The sequence below is a fragment of the Mixophyes fleayi genome, chromosome 4, assembly GCF_038048845.1.
Source record: "Mixophyes fleayi isolate aMixFle1 chromosome 4, aMixFle1.hap1, whole genome shotgun sequence".
In the NCBI taxonomy this organism is placed as follows: domain Eukaryota; kingdom Metazoa; phylum Chordata; class Amphibia; order Anura; family Limnodynastidae; genus Mixophyes; species Mixophyes fleayi.
The window spans coordinates 318,887,066-318,908,682 of record NC_134405.1 but is presented as its reverse complement, the minus strand read 5'-3'; the positions used below and the strand labels follow the sequence as shown (position 1 = coordinate 318,908,682).

Sequence of the window (21,617 nt, the reverse complement as noted above, 5' to 3'; positions counted from 1 at the left end):
TATTTAGCAGTACAATATTCTGAATAAAGCCACAGAAGTACAAGGTTACTTGAAATCTACTTATGCTCAGTAATCTGGCCTCATATGGGAATCCTGTCACACAGCAAATTGGACAAGATCAATCCTTGGAATTTGTGTAGTTCATTTTCTGATCACAATTATCAGCATGATGATCATCATCATCAGCTATTTATATAGCGCCACTAATTCCACAGCGCTGTACAGAGAACTCACATCAGTCCCTGCCCCATTGGAGCTTACAGTCTAAATTTCTACTACTTCTAAACTAATATGTTTTTGGAATGTGGGAGAAAACCGGAGCACCCAGAGGAAACCCACGCAAACACGGGGAGCACATACAAACTCCACACAGATAAGGACATGGTTGGGAATCGAACTCATGACCCCAGTGCTGTGAGGCAGAAGTGCTAACCACTGAGCCACCGCGCTGCCCACTTGATGATCACTGATCGTCGTGGCATCGTGATATCAGGCCACACATGGAAAATTTGTGCAGCAGTATTGAAAAAATAGCTGCCTGATATCGGCTGCAATATCCGCAGCATTAGCTATAGCACTTACATAACAGTTTGACCCAAGGGCATAGCTAGACATATGTGGGAAATAGCAAAAGTTTGTAAGGGTCCTCATGTAATGCCCAATGGGGGAAAACTCCCATATAGAAATTGGGGCTGATAAACGCAATAATTTCAGTAGAGACAGAATCACCGGAATCTCGCATTCAGTATTCAGCGGTAACGCGGGCTCTTAGTTCATTAAGGTTATTTTGTATTTGAAGGCACTCAAGTCTGGCGCTACGACCCCGAGAAAGACATGGTATATACAGAAGACTGGAAGAAAAATAAGTATCCTCAACTGATTTCGGAAGCATTCCCGGGGGTATCGAGTCCTATTGATGCGGCTTTCTTTGACAAGAAGGAACGACTACTATTCTTCTTCCGAGAAAACAATGTATGTAAATGTGTGCAGTTGTGTAATTTGTTACATAAAACACAATGTTATGCCTGTTATTTATTATTGTTTGCAATATAATGATAATCATGGTGTGTAGAACTATATTTTATGTATATAACATATGCAGATTTTGTTAGATGTATATATGTGAAATGTAGCTAGCAAGACACTAGAAACAGGACACCAAGCTAGACAGAGAATTATAGAATTGTATTACATTAGCTCAGGGGTGGAAGCAGAGGGCTGGCAAATTTTAGCCCAGAGGGGCAAGATTCGACTCAACAGCCTATAAGGAACACTTTAAAGGCAAAAAATGCAGTTGGCCTAGTGACCCAGCCCAAGGTAGCCCACCATGGGACCGTAGCCATAGCCCAGTCTGCCCCTGGGGGGAATTGTCTCACAGTTTATCCTGTAAGACAGCAGTTGCTCTGCAAAGCAGCAACTTCCTGCCTGGTAAGTAACTGCTCGCTGCCTGGGACACACACACACTCTCTCTTTACCCATACAAACCATACTTGCCCACTCTTCTGGAACGTCCAGGACGCTCCCGGATTACGGGTAGAGCAGACAATTCCCATGCAACCTGCCCATCGGGAGCCGCAGCAAATCGTGTCATTTTGTCATCATCCCCGCGACAAAGTTATGATTTTCCAAATATTGAAGAGGTACAATAAATTTTTAGAGGATATTTTTATTTATGATTGACAATCATTATTTTTTATTTAATACTGACCATCTGCACAGAGCACATCCCCAAGTTCTGCATACTGTGTGTTGTTCTCAGTATCATTTCTCATTGTGAGAATGGACAATTACACAGTACCACTTTCTTGCCTGTTGCTCTCCAGTGTGGACTACTAAGTCTGTGCATGCTGTGTCAGCCAAAGGACATGATGTTGTGTAGTTAAACAGCAGCTATAGGACACTTGCTGTAATGTGAAGTATGACCATGATTTCCAGATGGTAAGTCTTACATTGTGTGTCGTGCACTATATATGTCCTAAATAGTTCCGTTATGCAGGGAGAATAGATTATGTCCACGTGCTATATGCAAAAGAGAGACGGCAAAGACTTATGCTGTCTTCCTAAGCGCCCTTCCCCTACGTCACATCTGCCCTGCCTCACTAGTGCAGAGGACCTGTAGAAGGCACAGGTAAAGGAGGAATCCGTGTTTACATTCAGTATTTGTATCTAGCACATAGACAGACAGAGGACACACAAGTACCAATGTAATATGGGCTTTAACTGAAGAATGACAGGTGATTACAGATAATGGCCGGGTCACTCTTGCTACTTTATTTAAATATGCATTATTTTATATTGTTTATTATATGGTAGACACCTTTTTTTGTACTATATCCATTGCAGTGGGCTTGTTTGTAATAAATCATTATGGATGCTACTGGGTAAATGCTGGCTACTTTTTCAAGACGGATTTGGCTTTGAGTGTTTACAGCGTAGTCAAAATAATAAGGATTGCCCATATTCAGCACTCATAGAATGTTAAAATCTCAAGACCCAGCAATCATTTTACATTAGTTTTCACAAACTAGTTTGCAGCAAAAATGCTAATGGTGCCCAATTGTTCTAGGTAACTGCATTTAGTGTGGACAAGAACAAGATGGTGGAGAATTTTCCAAAACGCATCGCAGACGTCTTCCCCCCAGTGGATTCCGGGGATCATCCAATCGGATACATCGATGCCGTCTACGTCTCCTACACCTACAAAGAAACCTATTTCATCAAAGACAGGTATTATTGGAGAGTGGTCAAGGATCTAGAAAGACAAGCCAACGCCTCATTGCCTGTGAATGGACTGTGGCCCCGTAAAAAGATAAACTCCAAGTGGTACGATATTTGTGATGTCCATCCGTCTGTTCTCTTCTCCACGAAATAGACTGGGAAACGGTCATGTCTTTCTGGAAGCCCGACAGCGAAGAGAAAAAAAATAAATGTTGCAACACAATGTTTATCATTGCATTCCAGCCACCTCCAACGCTTCATCGTGTACCTCTGTTCCCAGGATTGCTGCTGTGAGGAGAGAGGCCCAGCAGCTTCTTCCAAATACATTGTGATCAGTTATGTCATATAAAACAAGGTTCTGTGGGAAATATTTCACCATAGACAGAGTGCAGCTTTCACAATCGTCACCGTTCTAGAACTTTGTGTCTGTGCAAGGTCTTTTTCGTTTTAAACACTGAAACAAAATGGCTGTACCTAGGTTTGTTTTCTTATTCATTATAAGCTACTGAACCCCTGCAGCTTCACACACAGAGAGTGGGATACTGTTCCCTTATGTGTCTGTCGGGTATATTTGTGGAAGTCTAAACACCAGTACGTTAAGTCATCCATTCTACGTGAGCAATGGCGCAGACATAACTACTGCTAGACCGTTGGTCTATTGTAGATACATATCTAACTTTGTATTGTGGGAATGGTCTTAAAATGATACATAAAAAAAACCTCTAAAAAAGGTAAAATTATATTTATTTATCCTTTTTGCAAATATCTGCATTTTAAGCCTCTATTTTTTTTTCTTGACCTTAAATTGAGCATATCTTTATATATGCCCTACAAATAATACTTGGACTACTATAATCATTAGTATTGTTACGTTTATTCTGACAAGGACACTAAATGCCTCTAATGGTTTACTCAAAGGAGGTTCTGTGTTGCTATTATAAAATGCTTTTTTATACCAGATTCTTGCTGCAGTTAATATGCTAAACAAAGTTTATATTGGAATATGCAGTATATATTTTCAATGTTAATAAAAGGATATCCTATTTAGTTCATGGGAGTTTCATTATGCAAACTGTCCAGTTCTATTTCTCTAGAGACTTAGTGGTATATTTACTAAACTGCAGGTTTGAAAAAGTGGAGATGTTGCCTATAGCAAGCAATCAGATTCTAGTTATCATTTATTTAGTACAGTGATGGGCAAACTATGGCCCGCGGGCCAGATCCGGCCCACTTAGAAGTTCTATCCGGCCCGAGAAACTGCTGTGAATAATTCTATCGCAGCACTTCACTATGTAGTTTCCTCTTTTTTTCGCGCACGCGCAGACTGTCTCTGCCAGGCGCTTCAGCAAACATACAAGGGCACCTAGCGAACAGCGCCTTTCCCATACATCCGGACAAGCGGACGATTGCAGCCCCCTGCAACCCCACGGTCGCATCAGTCTTCACTTCCGCCACGGGCCATCTTTCACACGCATACCACGTGTGCACATCTATCGGGCGCCAGACGCAGGACTGTCACCATCCATGGTAGTTACATGCGATTGTACTACCCTCCAAAGGTAATTGCATAATATCGCTATAACCTATTTCGATATTTGAGTTTGTTAATAAATTCTATTGGCCCGCCATAAAGTTTTTCTTTTTTATTCGGCCCGCTCCTGAAAAAGTTTGCCCAACACTGATTTAGCACATTCTACAAAATGACAGCCAGAATCTGATTGGTTGCCTGTAGCAACATCTCCACTTTTTCAAACCCGCAGTTTAGTAAATATACCCCTTAGTCAAAGTTGAATAGATACTAGTAGTATTTCTTACTTTTATCATCTTTAGTAATTTACTCTGGAGAGCTATTAGTCACAGATGAGGGGTAGATTTAATCAACATTCTAAAAACGTGGAAGTGTTGCCCATAACAACCAATCAGATTCTAGCTATCATTTATCTAGTATATTCTGGAATATGATAGCTAGAATCTGATTGATTCCTTTTTAGAAGGTTTCATGAATCTACCCCAAAACCTTATTACACTATAAGAACGACTACCAGTATCGTCACAGGAGGATTGTCAGAACAGGACATATTTTTTTTCTGTTCATTTAAAAAGTATAAAAAAAACCTCAGATTTTATTAGATTTTGGGATGAGGATGCAAGTCCATATTAATTTTACACAGCATGTTGAAAAATAAAAATGTACCTTGATGGCAGAATTCCTTTAATGAATGGTCTTATGGTTTACAAATGGAGATTATTGGCTAGCATGTCGTGCTAAATCTATATGTACATATATGTATCCATTACTTTGAGCAACGTGCTGATATGGCCAAAGTATGTGGCTAATTTGTTCAACTTTATAATCTACTGCCAGAAGTAAAGTTTGAAATGTTGTGTGAGTATTTGTATAATATATGTGAAGTTTTCAGCCTTTGTTTGTTATTACACGTCCAATGCAGCGACTGTGGGATACTCTAGAAAGGCGAAACTAAATTGTGAGCATGTACAGAATGTGATATTAATGTACCCATATGACCGATCTAGCTGAGGATTAAGCAATCGTTGACGTGTTCCTTTTGACAAGGGATCTTGTTTTGTTCTATTTAGGCACTTTATGGCTACCATGTTTTAACTCTTAACATTAAAATGGTCACTCATTTGCAAACTAGTGTGTGTATGACTTGTAACCCATAAAATAAAAAGTAATTTAGAAATGATCACTTTTTTTTCTTACTTGATAAAAAACCCCCAAAACAAAACACCCTTACAAAGGAAAACGCTATTGTACTTCGAATATAAACATAATAGAGATAAACAAAAACAAGTGGTAGATTCAATTCAGAGCGAGGTGTCTCCGGAACATCCGCAGAGATACCTCGCGCAGATGTTGTGGCTGGAATCTCCGCTCATTTTTTCCTTGCATGAAAAATGGGCGGAGATTCCTACCATACCTGGCGCCAATGTGCTCAGCTGGATATGGCGGAAATTGACCCCCCTTTCCCCCCCAAAGAATGAGAACGGCAGCAACTATTGACAGGCAGATTCAAGCACAAGCGGATTTGGAGACTATAGATCCTGCAGAACTTAACCCTGAAAAACAAGCTAAGCATTTAAGGCCATATCATTAAGTTTATTGACATTTTAATAAGCATGTTTCATTAAACTTGTCTTTTTTGCTTTCCTTCTTCATACCTTTCTTACCCATCCTAAAATATTAGGCTGTGCTAATTTGAACTGCATCTCAAAAACAAACAAAACAACAAAAAAAAAAAAAAACTCCACTACATTCTGGAAAAAAAACCAAAAAAACGGAAGAGGCTGACCATGCAAATAATTCAATTTACTGAGCACTCTGTGTATAAAAAAATATAAATAAAAAATATTTAGAATTATCAAAATTGAGAGTCGACCGTACGTAAACATTGTCCGAATACTTTCATTGTAGGTGAAGCCAAGCAAAGCGGATCTCAGCCTTCTCAGAAATGGGCCTGCGGGTGTTTTATCACTACGGGAAATAAAAAGGTTCACAAAAATAAAAAGACGGGACTCAAAATAAAGCGTTCCAAGTTCCACTGGTCAAACATACTGGCCCCCCCTCAAAAAATACACAACTAAAATAAAGAGATAGCGGAATATATAATATTCTTCACCTAGGAGTTAATTATTGACCTTGTTTTTTTGAGAGATACCTGGAAAAGAGAAGAGGATAGTGGATAATAGTCCACACGTCATAAGTTGTAAATGACATTTTGATATTGTCGGTCCTAAAAGCGCATTGCTCTCTTACCTCTCCCAATGTTTATGATTAAGGTCTGAAAAGTCATCTAGTTCAGCAATTTCTTTAAGGTACTGAGACAGCTTCAAAAGTTCTTTATCTTTATCCCGGTTTAGATGGGCTTTCATAAAAGGCCTGATCTGTTGGAGAACAAGAAAATAAAATAATGCCAAGAATTCATTTGGGCAATATCATTGTTATCTCACATTCTGTGATATTAGGCTGTCCTGGAGAATGGCAAATAAAATTATAAGCGTATTTACAAGGCGATTTCCATTCCAACAGATTGCTCCTGAACACAAGGAAAGAGCACCATAAGTGCAGATTAGTGACAGGTGTGGGCAGCACGGTGGCCTAGTGGTTAGCACTTCTGCCTTACAGCACTGGGGTCATGAGTTCGATTCCCGACCATGGCCTTATCTGTGTGGAGTTTGTATGTTCTCCCCATGTGTGCGTGGGTTTCCTCCCACACTCCAAAAACATACTGGTAGGTTAATTGGCTGCTATTAAATTGCCCTTAGTCTCTGTCTGTCTGTGTGTGTGTGTGTGTATGTTAAGCTCCAATGGGACTGATGTGAGCGAGTTTTCTATACAGCGCTGCGGAATTAGTAGCGCTATATAAATAGATGATGATGATGAGGTGTAGATTTTCCATTCATGTGTTGTAGAGAGCCTTGCAGAAACAGTGTAGAATGATACGACAAAGTGACAACCGCCTTAATGGGAGTTATATTTTAATAACGCAGAAAACAATCTTCTTCCAAAAAAAAAAAAAAGTTTATTGGACTGTATCAGTCAGTGGAAAAAATCAGCACAAAGGCAAATAGCCATTATTTATATCCTGGGATTACCTTTAAGCCATTCTGGGGATTCATCAGGAAATTCCTTCCAATATCATCAAACATGATGGTATTCTTCTTGTTGTAGAACTCCGCATATTTGCCCCAAATCACCCCCAGTGGCTTCACCTATTGGAGGAAAAAGAGAATAAACTGTACAGTGTAAGAAAAGATCTAGGTAAGAGGCAGCTCCCAACTAAATGGTATTTTTCAGGGAGATGCACTTATTATTATAATAATATATTTAATGTTGTGGGAATGAGAAATACGTTGCTGGCTGGATCCACAAAAGTAGACACTATATTAAAAAAAAATAATCTACAAACCTTTAATGAAATTGCATGTGTGGTTTTTTTTTTGAAAACCTGCGGAATGGCCTAAAGAGGGCTGTGCAAAAGAGATCCACTCACAATTTGATGAACCTTGAAAAGCGGGATAGACTTGCAGAGTCCAGGGGGTAAATGAATTAAGCTGAGAGTTTCCGGTGTGTTTGAAAAGTGGAGATGCTATAGCAACCATAGTCTAGTTATTTATTTAGTACATTCTACAGAAAGTTAGAATCTGATTGGTTGCTATCGGCAACATCTCCACTTTTCAAATCCCGCTGGAAACTCTCAGCTTGATGCATTTACCCCCAAGGTGTGCGGAGTTGAGAGACTTATTCACAAAGACTTACTGGTGTAATAAAAGCAAAATGTGCTTCCACAAAGTATTAGGTCAGGGGTGTGCACACTTATACAACCAGGGTATTGTAGCACAGCCATGTTGTTGCTTGAGTCTGCATTGACATACTCATCAAAGAGAATGTCGGGCATTATGGTGAATTCAGTTAATCCGCTTTCACTGTAAACCATTAAGCAGAACATGTAATGTAAAAGGCACTCCAGCTATATGTAATAAGTAATGTAGATCTTATAATATTCCTACTGCATAACTTCCCTTATCTTATGTAACCTGTGTGCAGCCGAAGAACCATAGGTTTTGAAACAATGCAATGCCATTAGTCATAGTTTGATTATGTATATTTTAAAAAAAACGACATCCTCTCTCTCAACCTCTCTCCTCCCCATATATATTATTGTAGGTAGATGATGGCAAAATAATTGCTGCATATTCCCACACCCTAAGAGGAAAATAAATGAGTGCATTTACTTCTACAACAAGATAGAACGCTGGTGTATTTCACCTACCTGTACTAGATAAAAGAGATGAGCCTAAAATAATAATGTATGAAATAGGTGTCTGATACTTACATCAATGAGGCCTCTTCTGGGCGTGTGGACAGTGATCATGGCTGCACTATCCAACATGAAAGTGATCTTGTAATTAGCATTAGTGCTCACGCCCAACTCCTAGTAAAATACATGGACAAATCCAAGTTAGAAACTTCACAAAAATACAGTAGCAATTAAAAACCCCCTTAAAGGGACATTACCAAAAACACTGTATATAATGACTTCAAAGCGGATGTAGTACGCTATTGTGAATTGTCATATACAAGTTTCTATTTTTACTTTTTTATGTACTTTGGGAAACAAACAAATCTGGTGATTGCCTTTTGCAGAGATTCCCTAAAGTCACAAAACTGATAATCTGCAAACAGTTAGTAGTTAAAGGTAAATGCTCTGTACGTACATCTCTCGCTATAACTCGCTGCTATATGAAGTATGAAAGACTGCGTGTAGCACTGGGGGTAATACTGGCCACGCAGCAGGAATATAACTGGTGATATCAGTAAATAGGCCCTAAAGTGCTGCTTGCGGGACAACAAACCAACCTGCATGACCCACCCACAACAGGTCCGGTCTGTAGAGAACTACCATGCTACCATGTGATCAGACCGCTCTACCGGGGGGCCCGAAATGTCTGATCTGGACGATTTGGCTATAACATTTGGGAATGGATCAATGAGGCATGTAAGGTCCTAGAGAACGGATAGACTAAATATGGGCTCTGCCCAACAAATGGCTACCACCATTGTGTGTAAATGTGTAATCATATACATAACATATAATATAGTATTACAAATAACATAATAGTAATACTATATTGTAATACAGGATTAGTACTCTAGTTACAAGAATACATGCCATAGAATAATACATATCCTCAAAAACATTCCACTCACCTTCATTTTGGCTTCTATCCATTTCATGCTAGTTGCAGCTATATAAACAAAATAAATATTTAAAAAATGAAATGCTATAATATTATATATATATATATATATATATATATATATATATATATATATATATATATATATATATATATATTCATATATATATATATATATATATAATGCAGACAGTGTATGTTCGTTAGTTCACCAAACTCTGATACATATAACTTATAGCATGAGTTCACGTACACTGCAGAGCCATTTATAGTAAGAGATATTTCATGTTTTTTAATAAGCCACATAACCCCCAGAGGTCATCAGCTGTACTAATGCTGCATTCTGAATCATCACTTTTAATAACATTGTGATCATCTAAACCAGTAATGGGGAACCCGACACACTGTAGTTACTGCATGGTGCGGCCTCTAAACTTCAAAAGCTCCGCACATTACCCTTAATCTCAGTAATAAGATAAAACAATACATTTAATCAAAGAAAGAGTCACCTATCTGTAATAAGATATCGACAGACATTTTAAATAAGTGTTACAGCTATAAGAAACAAATCTGACAAAGCAGGAAGGGGCCGTGGATGAAGATATGAAGGGCTGCCTGTTTCCCATCGTTGATCTAAACAATGCTTAGGTTGGCCACATATGGGGTAATGCCAATCCGGTAGAAAGTAACAAAGATTACTTACAAGATAACTTATTGTATAAATTTATTTCAAATGGTGGCGCAGTGTGACAATTTAGATCATGTACCGATTTTAATTCGAAACGTATTGATTTCTGATGCGGCATATATTGGAGGAAATGTGTTTTTGTAAGAAATGAAGACAGTTATTCTCATGCTAATTAGACCTTTTCATTTGTGAATGACCAAGACCTCTGTTCCCCTCATATAAAAGGTTTCATTAACATACTGAACTAGATTATACTCTATGGCCATCAGCAAGAGGAAAGAATACACTGTTACACAATTCTATGTAAAATAACCTGGTGAGAAATCACAGAAAAATAATCGGAAATGTGTAAATGTTTATTTCTTGCGAGTAATAGTGACATGAAGAGGGGTATGAATTATATTTGGCCAGGAGAGACTTTTGGGAGTCAGCAGAGGCTGATTTAGGTCTACTCTGTTTTTGTTATAACAAACAGGATCTATTAGTAACTACAATAGCAGTTATTAGTTCCAGGGATCTATTAGTAATGTCTTGCATGAGATCACTGATTCAGCTATCCTCTGCAGGATCCCAGGCCTAGCTGTCCCAACGTGGAAGCATCCCAGCGCTAATGAGAGCCACAATCCAGCTCATTACTAAAGCTAGGCACACACTACAGGGTTTTCGTCCAATAATCGGCTCAACCAGCCGACATACGACCGCTTGTTCAAAAGTCGGGTCAGTGTGTGCAGTGACACCAATGTCGAAAGTCTGCTTAAGTGGACGATTGTCGCCTCATTTGGTTGGTCGTACCGTTAAATATTTTCGTTCCAATCTCGTTTTCGTTGTGTAGTGTGTATAAACTTCTGACCGATGTGTATGAAATTGCAATCATTGCTCACGACAACATGGCTGTAAAAAGTCGCTAAAGGGACGTCCGCTCTTCCCTTTATCTTCCTAAACAAGGCTAGTGTGTATGCAGTCCATAGACCGAGCGATCGGACCATCGATCGCATGTAAAAATCGATCGGCATAAAAAGTTGGTGGAAAATTCTGTAGCGTGTACCCAGCTTAACACTGCACATAGGTGTAAAGTTTGCACAGACACAAGATATCTAATCTGCACCAGGCAGATAAAAGCCGACTGCTGATTGGTTGCTAAAGGTGGGTGCGCAGTACAAAATGAAGTCTCATCGCATAACCCCATTCATAAGACCAATTGCTACAATTTTATATTCCACCTTGAAAAAGAAAATAGGTTGCAGGGTACATTAAGATGGACTCGTAATAAACCATATTAGTGTCTTTAAGGAGTCGTCCAGAAGTGCGTTGTGCCGGTGGTGTGGTCTGATGGAAGTAACACATACATCATATAGACGGCATGAAGATCATTGTTCCGGATGTCAGTGCACCATAGACACTCACATTCTAAGATCACAGCAGTGGGAACACTACATGCAGCAGTCTCAGCACAGTGCATATTACAGCATGTGGCAGTGTGTGAACAGTGGAGGTAACTAGCATTGGGATCAGTGATCCTGGAGGTCTGTTCTCTTTTTGGAACGAGTCACATGTGACCACGGATCGCATGCACTGAGCATTTTAAGTGTTATATGGGCACAATCCCTGAAAAACCAAATACACATTTGTCCATAGAACAGTGTGTTATAAACAGAAACGTTATACTATCGACAAATATAGGAGCAGGTCTATCTGTGGAATGTGTGCTTCAATCAGCAGCAGAAACACCAACATGAATAAGAGGGGACAACTTAGTAGAAATTAAACAAATGAAAAAAAAAAAAAAAGCCAATTTCTGAGAAAATAGCAAATTTGCTACACAGATCGTTTTGGTAGAACAATATTGGACCTAAAAATGTGAAGTGCACACGTGGATTTCAAGTACGTTATATCTATTAGGTTGAATGCAAATATATCAACGTTTATAAAAAGATCTTTTACATTTCTTTATACAGCTCTCAATGTGCTTTAATACAAATGTCAAGGAATTAAAGAGGGCAGAGTATTGAAGAGAATTATAACACCTTAATGCTTGTGCTTTCCACCACACCACTAAACTTACAATCAAAAGTACATAATTACACATTTGAAAGACAACAACAGTACAACAAATACTTACACCATATTACAATATCGTAATCTTCATAGGCAGAGGTAAGAAATTCATGCAAATATGGCCTCATGAGCTCTAGACCCGTTTCAGCACATGACCGGTGATCTGAGAAAGACCAGGAGGACAGAGTTACAGTATATACACGGGTGATGGAATGAATAGTACACAGATGAGGCAGAACCGCCCACTGCAGAGCACAGAGAAGAATGGATTCCAGCCACAGGTCTATAAACCAGCTAATCACTGGAACTGTAGATGCCGAGAGTAAACCTAGTAGCAGCTAGCTTAGGTTTTTCCAAACCTTAGCTTAGATTTCTGTCCCATAATCCCATTATCTCTTCCTTAAGACTTCCTATCAATCATATGCATGGGAGGTAATAAACTCTAGACTACCTCTACTTGGGGCACAGCCTAGTGGCAGAAGTTGGCAATGACATCACATAATTTACAGCTATCTACCGGTCCTCCCAGCAGACCCACCAGGGATTCCAATACGTCTAACTCTAGCGCACCACTTTGCTGTGAGCTCTTACCACTGGCCAGTTTCAAACAGGTCAATGGAAAGTTCTCATGGGAGCGTCATAACCTGTACAGTCTGTGTGAAACAAGCCGTCATGGTTTGAAATGTTGTATACAGATCTGTGAATGTTACAAGGTGATCATCCTGCATTAAGTGCAGTTGCCCTTTAACAAGTAATAACATCAAAGTGAACCTGAGCTGTAGAGTCTATCACACACTCATTAAAGGATGGAAGTTAAATGCAGAGGCAGCATACTGACCGAATAGTGTATAGTCAACATCTAGCACCAGCAGCTTTTTTCCTTCCCTGGGAGGATTTAGGGTTTCCACTTTGTAGTCTTTGACACGACGTGAAATCTTAGCCAGATTTTCTTCTCTGGAAATAGATACCATTAGCATACTTTCTTCATAGAATGCACAGAGAGAGAATGCACAGAGAGAGAATGCACAGAGAGAGAATGCACAGAGAGAGAATGCACAGAGAGAGAATGCACAGAGAGAGAATGCACAGAGAGAGAATGCTGATGAGTCAAGTTATGCCATAGCAGCCCTATCACAGTTCTTCTATTATAGTAATCCTGGGAACAGCACTGAAAACATCTACAGAGTCTCCTACTAATCCCCCATGCCATTAGAAGACACAGGAAAATCAAACAGACTTTTTAAACATATAAATTATTAGAGGAATAAATTAGGTTGGTAATAAACAGACTCCTCTTTTGGTTGTACAATGATTTAACGGAAATTTTCATGAAGACAAATTAAAAAGACTGAAAAAACAAAACACAAAACACAATTTTACAGTAATGTGGTAGAATGGGTCTCAGCCTTTCCAATTCTTACTATCAAACGTCCAGACATACCGATTTTCCACTTCCACAACCTCGTCTTCAATGTCAAAGTCGTTTACAACGTCGTCATTGTCTGGTGGCGGAGCCAGTACATCCTCCTGCAATAATCCATAGCACTGTCTATTACAAGCAAATCAAATTCAAACGCTACTGCAGGCTGACTTGCATAGATAAAGCTCATGGCAGTGGCATTGGATCCGTTGCTGCAGACTCACTATTACATTATCTAAGCTAACCTCTCGCTGCCATATGCTGGCTGCATTATATCTGACATTTTCAATTTGCAAATCATCTACTTTGGGTGTTTTTAGTGATGGTCAAATATAATCCCTATCCTATCTGTATGTGTCTGCTATATACAAGCTCTCCAGTAGACAGTATACAATACTTAACTGCCCTGCAGTCTTTAGGGGTTACAATAGTAAGTCCTCTGACTATGGCTGCCCCCTCCCCCCCCCCCGGTAGCGTCACACACTTGATATCATCTGGATTGAGACAAGTACAGCAAATTGCCGGCAATGGACAGAGGATTCACTGATCCCCGAAGATTGCAAGAGCTGCAAGACAGTGTATTTAACAAAGACTAACAGAATGAGGGCCACGAAAGTGGACTTTGACTTTAATGACTACATTAATTATTTGACATATGCTATAGCATCAACTAGTTTTATATAAATCATTATCATCATTTATTTATACAGTGCCACTGATTCCGCAGCGCTGTACAGAGAACTCATTCACATCAGTCCCTGCCCCATTGGAGAGGGAGAGACTTGGGTCAATTTTGATAGCAGCCAATTAACCTACTAGTATGTTTTTGGAGTTTGGGAGGAAACCGGAGCACCCAGAGGAAACCCACACAAACACGGGGAGAAAATACAAACTACACACAGATAAGGCCATGGGCAGGAATTGAACTCATGACCCCAGTGCTGTGAGGCAGACGTGCTAACCACTTAGCCACCGTGCTGCCCAATCATTATCAGATTTCCTGATGCTGAATGATGTAAGAACTGTAATTTTCATTACTTAGAATAATCGTTGTTGGGTGCAACTGCTACAATGTCTGGCTAGTATTTGATGAAATTGACAAGTATCTGTCTAGTTTCCATGCCCGTCCTCCATGCTGCTAAAGTGTCTGCCTCTCCAGCAATAGATCAAACATTGAAGACCAATCTGATATACAGTCTATCAAATATTCCAACTTTTCAGCCATAAAGACCTTCACATTATGGATAAAATACTGCATTGAAAAGGGGGCACCAAGTATTTGGGGATAGAGGAAATCATACGCTAGGTCAGATATTGAGGGCACATTATATTTGTTTAAGGGGGTTAGTTATGAGGTTAAAGTACTGGAGCTCTATGTAGTACTGGAGCGAGCAGGTACAACAGCTGCAATAGAAACACTTCCACAAGCATATGAAGCAGGAATAAAATACTTGTTCAGCACTTTTAAGGGAGCAAATTACAGTCTCTAAACAAGGTTTTCATTCCAATTTATCAGGAGGTCACCCAAAAAAAAAAATAATTGTGGTCAGTGCTTCCACTGCTGTGTTCCTCTTTCACCTGCACTACAGACTGTCTGTCTCCACCTCTGGCTCTCTAGATGCCACAGCACAAAGAAGTGTGCACTTGGCAGCTCGTAGGAGAGACAGAGGACGAGACTTACAGGATGAAGAAGAGGAACGTACCATAGCTTGACAGGCAGTTAATCTCCAGGATAGCCAATATCTTTTACACTGCCTCCAATGCAGAAATACCGTAAGTATACACCCTACTTAACATGATGGCTTCAGTCACTCAGAAACCAGGAAAGTTCCCAAACACAGCTCCAGAGAACACAGCTACCGGCTGTCTGGGTTTTACAGCCATTTTAAGGGTTTTAAAAAGGATATAAAATAAAAGTGTTAGCATATGAACATCTACGGAGTGGAAACTAAAGTTTTCCACAAAGGATTATTCCAATCAAAATGGAAAGTTCAGTTTTGGGTGCAATATCTTGATTGAAACCCATTCCCCAAAAGAAGGGGTCGGAATAAGTAAGAAGAGTGTAGCAGACACTGCTTGCCTCTTCTCATTAATCTGGTTTTTTTTTCCAGATAGAGAGCAGGGAAAGTAGCTGTGGGTTTAGGCAAGAGCAGCAGAGGCGCGGCGGGCACAACCATGGGAAGCAGCGGCAGAGGCGCGGCGGGCACAACCATGGGAAGCAGCGGCAGAGGCGCGGCGGGCACAACCATGGGAAGCAGCGGCAGATGCGCGGGCAGAACCATGGGAAGCAGCAGCAGAGGCGCGGCGGGCACAACCATGGGAAGCAGCGGCGCGGCGGGCAGAACCATGGGAAGCAGCGGCAGATGCGCGGGCAGAACCATGGGAAGCAGCAGCAGATACGTGGGCAGGACATTGGGGACCCGCAAGAGAACCTGTTGAATGGAGCCTTTAGGGACCAGGTATCACTTTGGCTATTCCTTGCAAAATAGAGTTTTCAGTTTTGGGTGGAATTAACCAATAAACATTTTGAAATAATAAAAAACAGAACGTGCATACCAAACTCTCCTCCCGGGTCCCCATCATCATAATCTTGGTATTTGGTTTTAGCTTGAGGACACCCAGTTTTATGCTGTTGTCTGCTGGTTTACCTGTAACATACATAAAACAAAATAAATTAGTTGCAAAGATTAACATAAGACCGATGCACTATAATCACCTCCCTTGATAACAATATTGGGAGAGCCAACATACTAATTACACAAATACATCTTCAGATAGGAAGGCAATTGTCCCCACCCTACCGGTTGCAGCAGCGGGATAGATTTTTGAGGTTGGTATGAGCCGGTGGACTGGCATTCTGGGACTTGCGTCAGCCTGGCCAGCTGCCATTTTTGAGGGCACCTAACCCATGCCAGATCCAGGGCTGTCTTCACAGCATTATAGGCCCCTTGACAAAGCAGTGCACTGGGGCCCTACTTACACAACCACTTATGTACAATACGTAAATGTACATTGTTTTTGTTAAGGTCAAGATATGTATTTGCAAACAGCAAGATCTCATGGACAGATAACAGTAAATACTGAGGTGATTAGTCCACCTAGACGTTTTAATAAAGAGGGTTTGAAGGTTCTGAATAAATCTCCAGGAATAATATACTGAAAAGTTGGCAAGCCTATGGGGGCCCTATGCTTGTGGGGCCACTGGGCAACTGCCCAGTATGCCTATGCATTAAGACAGCCCTTGCCAGATTAAAAAAAAAAAAAAAGGGCACCTTACCCGTGCCAGATCCAGTAGGGCGCCTAAACCGTGCCAGATCCAGTAGGGCGCCTAACCCGTGCCAGATCCAGTAGGGCCACAACCGTGGCACACTAAACTTACCCGCTATCTTCAAAAATGCTCCCGCAGTGCAGAACGGCTTTGGAGAAAGTCACGCACTCATGCTGACTTCCTCCACTTCAAGTTCATGCTTGCATCTTATAGTTCGGCCCTTTCCCTCTCTAAACAATCTTTCTTCAAAGCTCTCATTTCTTTACAATCCTTTAACCCCCTTCGGCTTTTTGTCACCTTCAACTCCCTCCTCTCCCCTCCCCCTCTCCCACTCCCCACCACGCTCTCTGCTGTTGACTTTGCTACCCACTTCACCTCCAAGATTGAGTCTATACGTCATGACATCTCCCAGCAATCCCTTCTTACACCACCCTCTCCCCCCTCCATGCCCATTCTGTCCCCCTTCTCACCCTCCTCTGCTGCTGCTATCTCCTTTCTCCCCTCCAGCTAGCTCTCCCTCCTTCTCTTCCTTCACTCCGGTATCTGCAGATGAAGTCCATACCCTTCTCTCTTCCTCTCCCCCCTCCACTTGCACACAGGACCTAATCCCCTCCCACCTTCTCCGCTCCCTCTCTCCCGAAGCTTGCTCCCACCTTGCACACCTCCTCCACCTCTCCCTCTCCTCTGGAATCTTCCCCTCCTCTTTTAAACATGCTCTTGTCTCCTCCATACTCAAGCAAGCGTCCCTTGATCCCGCCTCTCTCTCTAATTACCGCCCAATTTCGCTTCTTTCTTTTGCCTCCAAAGTCCTTGAACGGGTTGTCTACAACCGTCTCACCTCCTTTCTTTCCTCTCACTCACTACTTGACCCGCTCCAATCCGGTTTTCGCCCCCTCCACTCCACTGAAACTGCCCTCACTAAGGTCACTAATGACCTTCTCCTTGCTAAATCCAATAGACACTACTCCCTTCTTATCCTTCTTGACCTCTCTGCTGCCTTCGATACCGTTGACCATGCACTCCTTTTGCAAACTCTCAAATCTTTAGGCCTATGTAACACTGTCCTCTCCTGGTTTTCCTCTTACCTCACCAACCGCTCCTTCTCAGTCTCTACTCATGATTCTACATCACCCCCTCCCCTCCCCTACCCGTTGGTGTTCCTCAAGGCTCCGTTCTTGGCCCCCTGCTTTTCTCCCTCTACACCTCCTCCCTTGGTGTCCTCATCCGCTCCTTTGGCCTCCAGTACCACCTCTATGCTGATGATACCCAAATCTATCTTTCATCCCCTGACCTCTCCCCTTCACTTCTGTCTTGTGTCTCCTCCTGTCTCTTGGCCATCTCATCTTGGATGTCCCAACGCTTCCTTAAACTCAATATTTCCAAGACCGAGCTTATAGTCTTCCCCCCTGCCAGGACAATCCCACCTCCCCCCCTCTCTATTTCTGTTAATAACTCTACCCTCGCTTCTGTCCGATGCCTTGGAGTCATCCTTGATTCCTCCCTCTTATTTAAGCCTCACATTCTGTCCCTCTCTAAATCCTGTTACTTCCACCTTCGGAATATATCTAAGATACGTCCCTTTCTCACCACGGAAGCCACGAAAACCCTTGTTCACTCGCTTATTATTTCTCGCCTTGACTACTGTAATCTTCTTCTCTCTAGCCTACCTGTTTCTCGCCTTGACCCTCTTAAGTCTATCCTCAATGCTGCTGCCCGCCTTTTTCTCTCCCGCCGCTCTATCTCTGCGGTCTCCCTCCAACAGTCACTACATTGGCTCCCCATACCCTACAGAATTAAATTTAAACTCCTCACCCTCACCTTTAAAGCTCTTAGTCAATCTTCCCCTCCCTACATCTCCAATCTCATCTCTACCTACACTCCTACCCGCTCCCTCCGCTCTGCCTCTGACCGCCGCCTCACTACTTCACTGATCACCTCCTCTCACTCTTGTCTTCAGGACTTTGCCCGGGCTGCTCCCCTGCTGTGGAACGATCTTCCACGTTCCATCAGGTTAGCATCTACTCTCAAAGGCTTCAAGCGTGCCCTTAAGACTCATTTCTTTATTCAAGTCTATCAGTCCTTCTAACTTTCTTGTCCTGGCTCTCTCCCCTAGTTATTACCCCCATTTATGTGTCTCCCCCTCCCTCTAGGTTGTCAGCTCTCATGAGCAGGGCCCTCTTTCCTTGTGTGCTCCTTCTACAGTTCCTTCACCCTCTGTACCTCTTGGCCTGCTTCGCTAGCCCGGTTTTCCCTGTTTTATTAATCTTCGGCCTTCTTCTTGCTGATTTCTATTATCCCTTTCTCTATCTGTCAGCCATAATCTGATTTGCTTTACCCTGTCACCTATGTTTGTATATATTTGTGTATCATGTTGTGTCTTGGTTCTGTTTTCTGTATATGTAATGTACGGCGCTGCGGACCCCTTTGTGGCGCCTTATAAGTCAAAGATAATAATAATAATAATAATAGAGCGCCTAAACCGTGCCGGATCCAGTAGGGAGCCTAACCCGTGCCGGATCCAGTAGGGAGCCTAACCCGTGCCGGATCCAGTAGGGAGCCTAACCCGTGCCGGATCCAGTAGGGAGCCTAACCCGTGCCGGATCCAGTAGGGAGCCTAACCCGTGCCGGATCCAGTAGGGAGCCTAACCCGTGCCGGATCCAGTAGGGAGCCTAACCCGTGCCGGATCCAGTAGGGAGCCTAACCCGTGCCGGATCCAGTAGGGAGCCTAACCCGTGCCGGATCCAGTAGGGAGCCTAACCCGTGCCGGATCCAGTAGGGAGCCTAACCCGTGCCGGATCCAGTAGGGAGCCTAACCCGTGCCGGATCCAGTAGGGAGCCTAACCCGTGCCGGATCCAGTAGGGCGCCTAAACCGTGCCGGATCCAGTAGGGCGCCTAAACCGTGCCGGATCCAGTAGGGCGCCTAAACCGTGCCAGATCCAGTAGGGAGCCTAACCCATAGGGACATGGGAGGTACTGACCTGTTTCTCTGGTGTACAACTCCCCACTCACCCTTGTATTTGAGGCCCAGCAGTTTCTGGCGCTCCGGCAGGACTCCAGTCAGGCCCTTCAGCGAGTGCTTGAGATCCATCACCGTGTCCTCCTCGGACAGAGCGGACAGCGGGAACTCCTGGCCGCCCCATTTGATGATCAGAGACAGGGTCATCGCCTTGGGGTCGGTGCGCACGGCCATCACTCCATCAGAGAGCGGCCACCGCCATGGAGAGCCGGCACCGGAGCCTCAGCACAACAACACGGGGAGACAGAGCGGATGTGACGTGTGGGTGACGCAGCGCTGCGTCTCCATGGCAACACTTCCTGAAACTGCCGCTGCCAGGACCTGTCCTGCCCGGCTCTTCTGTGGCTCCAGGTCCCAGTATGCCCTCAGCTGGTGAGGTGTGCTGGTACTTGTAGTTCTGTAACAGCTGGAGGTCACCTTGTGCCACCTTCCCCTGTGTGATACTAGATTGTTCCCTTATTTATCACTGCAACAACCTGGGCTGAGTTCATTGATAACACAGAAGCAGACTATTATCACACTAGAAGTCAGGTTGTCAGCACAGAGTGATAATTACTTATGTTACAGAAATAAGAAAGGTTAACAGAAGGCTCATAATATTTATTATGGTTTATATAGTGCCAATTATATTACTCAATAATATAATATAATAATATAATAATATAAACAGAAGGACATTATTAAGTTAATTAGCTAACAAAAGTCTAACGCAGGAGATATCATAGATATTTTCTGCATTAGGCTAAGTTTCGCATTAAGCGGCAGTCACCATAATTTTCAATGAGGACTGCAATCCACCATCACAGAAGTCTGTGTACTTTGATGTAATTGCCGGTAATGGCCTTCCTCATGGAATTTGTAGTTTATTTTACGGAAAAGCTGTCACGATTTTTGGGCAATTCTTTTAGACCAGACCAAATGTCAAAATGTTGTTCAGACTCATCTGCATCACCACTGGGTGTCTTGGGAAAGCTACGTTTTTTCCTAGCAGGAATTTCCAAAGAAACTGAAGGAGGAGACGTCAATGTGGCAGTAACCACTTGAACTGTCAGCTTGCTTACCAGGAGCTCATTGCATCTCTTGAGATCTGGGTCACTTGGAATAAAAGAAAAGACATAGCTCTTAAACCTAGGATCAAGCACAGTTACCTAATGATTCAGTTTCAAGATGTTGAAAACTCTTGGATCCTGGTGAAGAAAAAAAAGTACTTAATCTACAAGTCCATCATAATTAGCGGAATACATTTGTTTCATTTCCTCCTTGAATTTCTGTTGCTGCTTTTCAAAAAGTCTAATTAGGGGAATCACTTGACTCAAGCTAACAGTGTCTGCACAGCCCCTTCCCCCCAGTCACAGGTGACTACTTTGAGTGGTTTCCACACCTTGCACAACACGGAAAGAATTCTCCACTGCGCTGGACTAAAGTACATTCCCCCTAAATTCTATTCTTCTAGCAGCTGCTACATTCTCCTACATACTGTTGCAAACTCCCGAAAATGATCCTAAATATTTTGGGACACAGACAGCATCTCCTGCATGCCATTGTCATTTTTTAAAAAGTTCTGTACCACCAAGTTGATTGTGTGAGCAAAACAGGGAATGTGTTGGAATTCCCCCCGCTGTAATGCTTTAGCAATATTGGTGGCGTTATCAGAAATCACATATCCTCAAGAGAGTCCAAGCAGGATAAGCCATGTTGTAATGACATCTCTTAGTTTTTCAAACAGG

At 42.2% G+C, this 21,617-nt stretch overlaps 2 protein-coding genes across 3 annotated transcripts in view; one reads left to right on the top strand and one right to left on the bottom strand.

Annotated features, from left to right (window-relative positions):
* LOC142152978 (matrix metalloproteinase-21-like) overlaps window positions 1–3,752 on the top strand; it is a 39,215-nt gene extending 35,463 nt beyond the window's left edge. For both annotated transcript variants that reach the window (XM_075210163.1, XM_075210164.1), the window contains exons 7-8: window positions 800–972; window positions 2,567–3,752. In XM_075210163.1, coding sequence (XP_075066264.1) covers window positions 800–972; window positions 2,567–2,872 — 479 coding nt within the window. In that variant the 3' untranslated portion in view covers window positions 2,873–3,752. The remainder of the gene's footprint in view (window positions 1–799; window positions 973–2,566) is intronic.
* A 2,066-nt stretch (window positions 3,753–5,818) lies between these two features.
* Window positions 5,819–20,153, bottom strand: UBLCP1 (ubiquitin like domain containing CTD phosphatase 1). Its single transcript, XM_075210166.1, has 10 exons — window positions 19,884–20,153; window positions 16,161–16,252; window positions 13,626–13,711; window positions 13,023–13,138; window positions 12,249–12,347; window positions 9,452–9,489; window positions 8,577–8,675; window positions 7,336–7,452; window positions 6,497–6,624; window positions 5,819–6,398 (listed from the first exon to the last, which is right to left on the bottom strand). The coding sequence occupies exons 1-10, from the start codon at window positions 20,062–20,064 to the stop codon at window positions 6,371–6,373; spliced, it is 984 nt and encodes a 327-aa protein (XP_075066267.1). The 5' UTR covers window positions 20,065–20,153; the 3' UTR covers window positions 5,819–6,370.
* Between the last annotated feature and the right edge of the window lie 1,464 nt (window positions 20,154–21,617).

What these genes read in the sequence shown, in the direction of transcription:
- UBLCP1 (XM_075210166.1), bottom strand. Translation starts at nt 20,064, where the DNA reads ATGGCCGTGCGCACCGACCCCAAGGCGATGACCCTGTCTCTGATCATC. An exon ending in GCTGGGCCTCAAATACAAGG is followed by an intron (nt 16,253 to 19,883) that starts GTGAGTGGGGAG and finishes TGTATGTTACAG; the next exon opens with GTAAACCAGCAGACAACAGC. An exon ending in CCAGAAGAGGCCTCATTGAT is followed by an intron (nt 7,453 to 8,576) that starts GTAAGTATCAGA and finishes TTCCTCCAATAG; the next exon opens with GTGAAGCCACTGGGGGTGAT.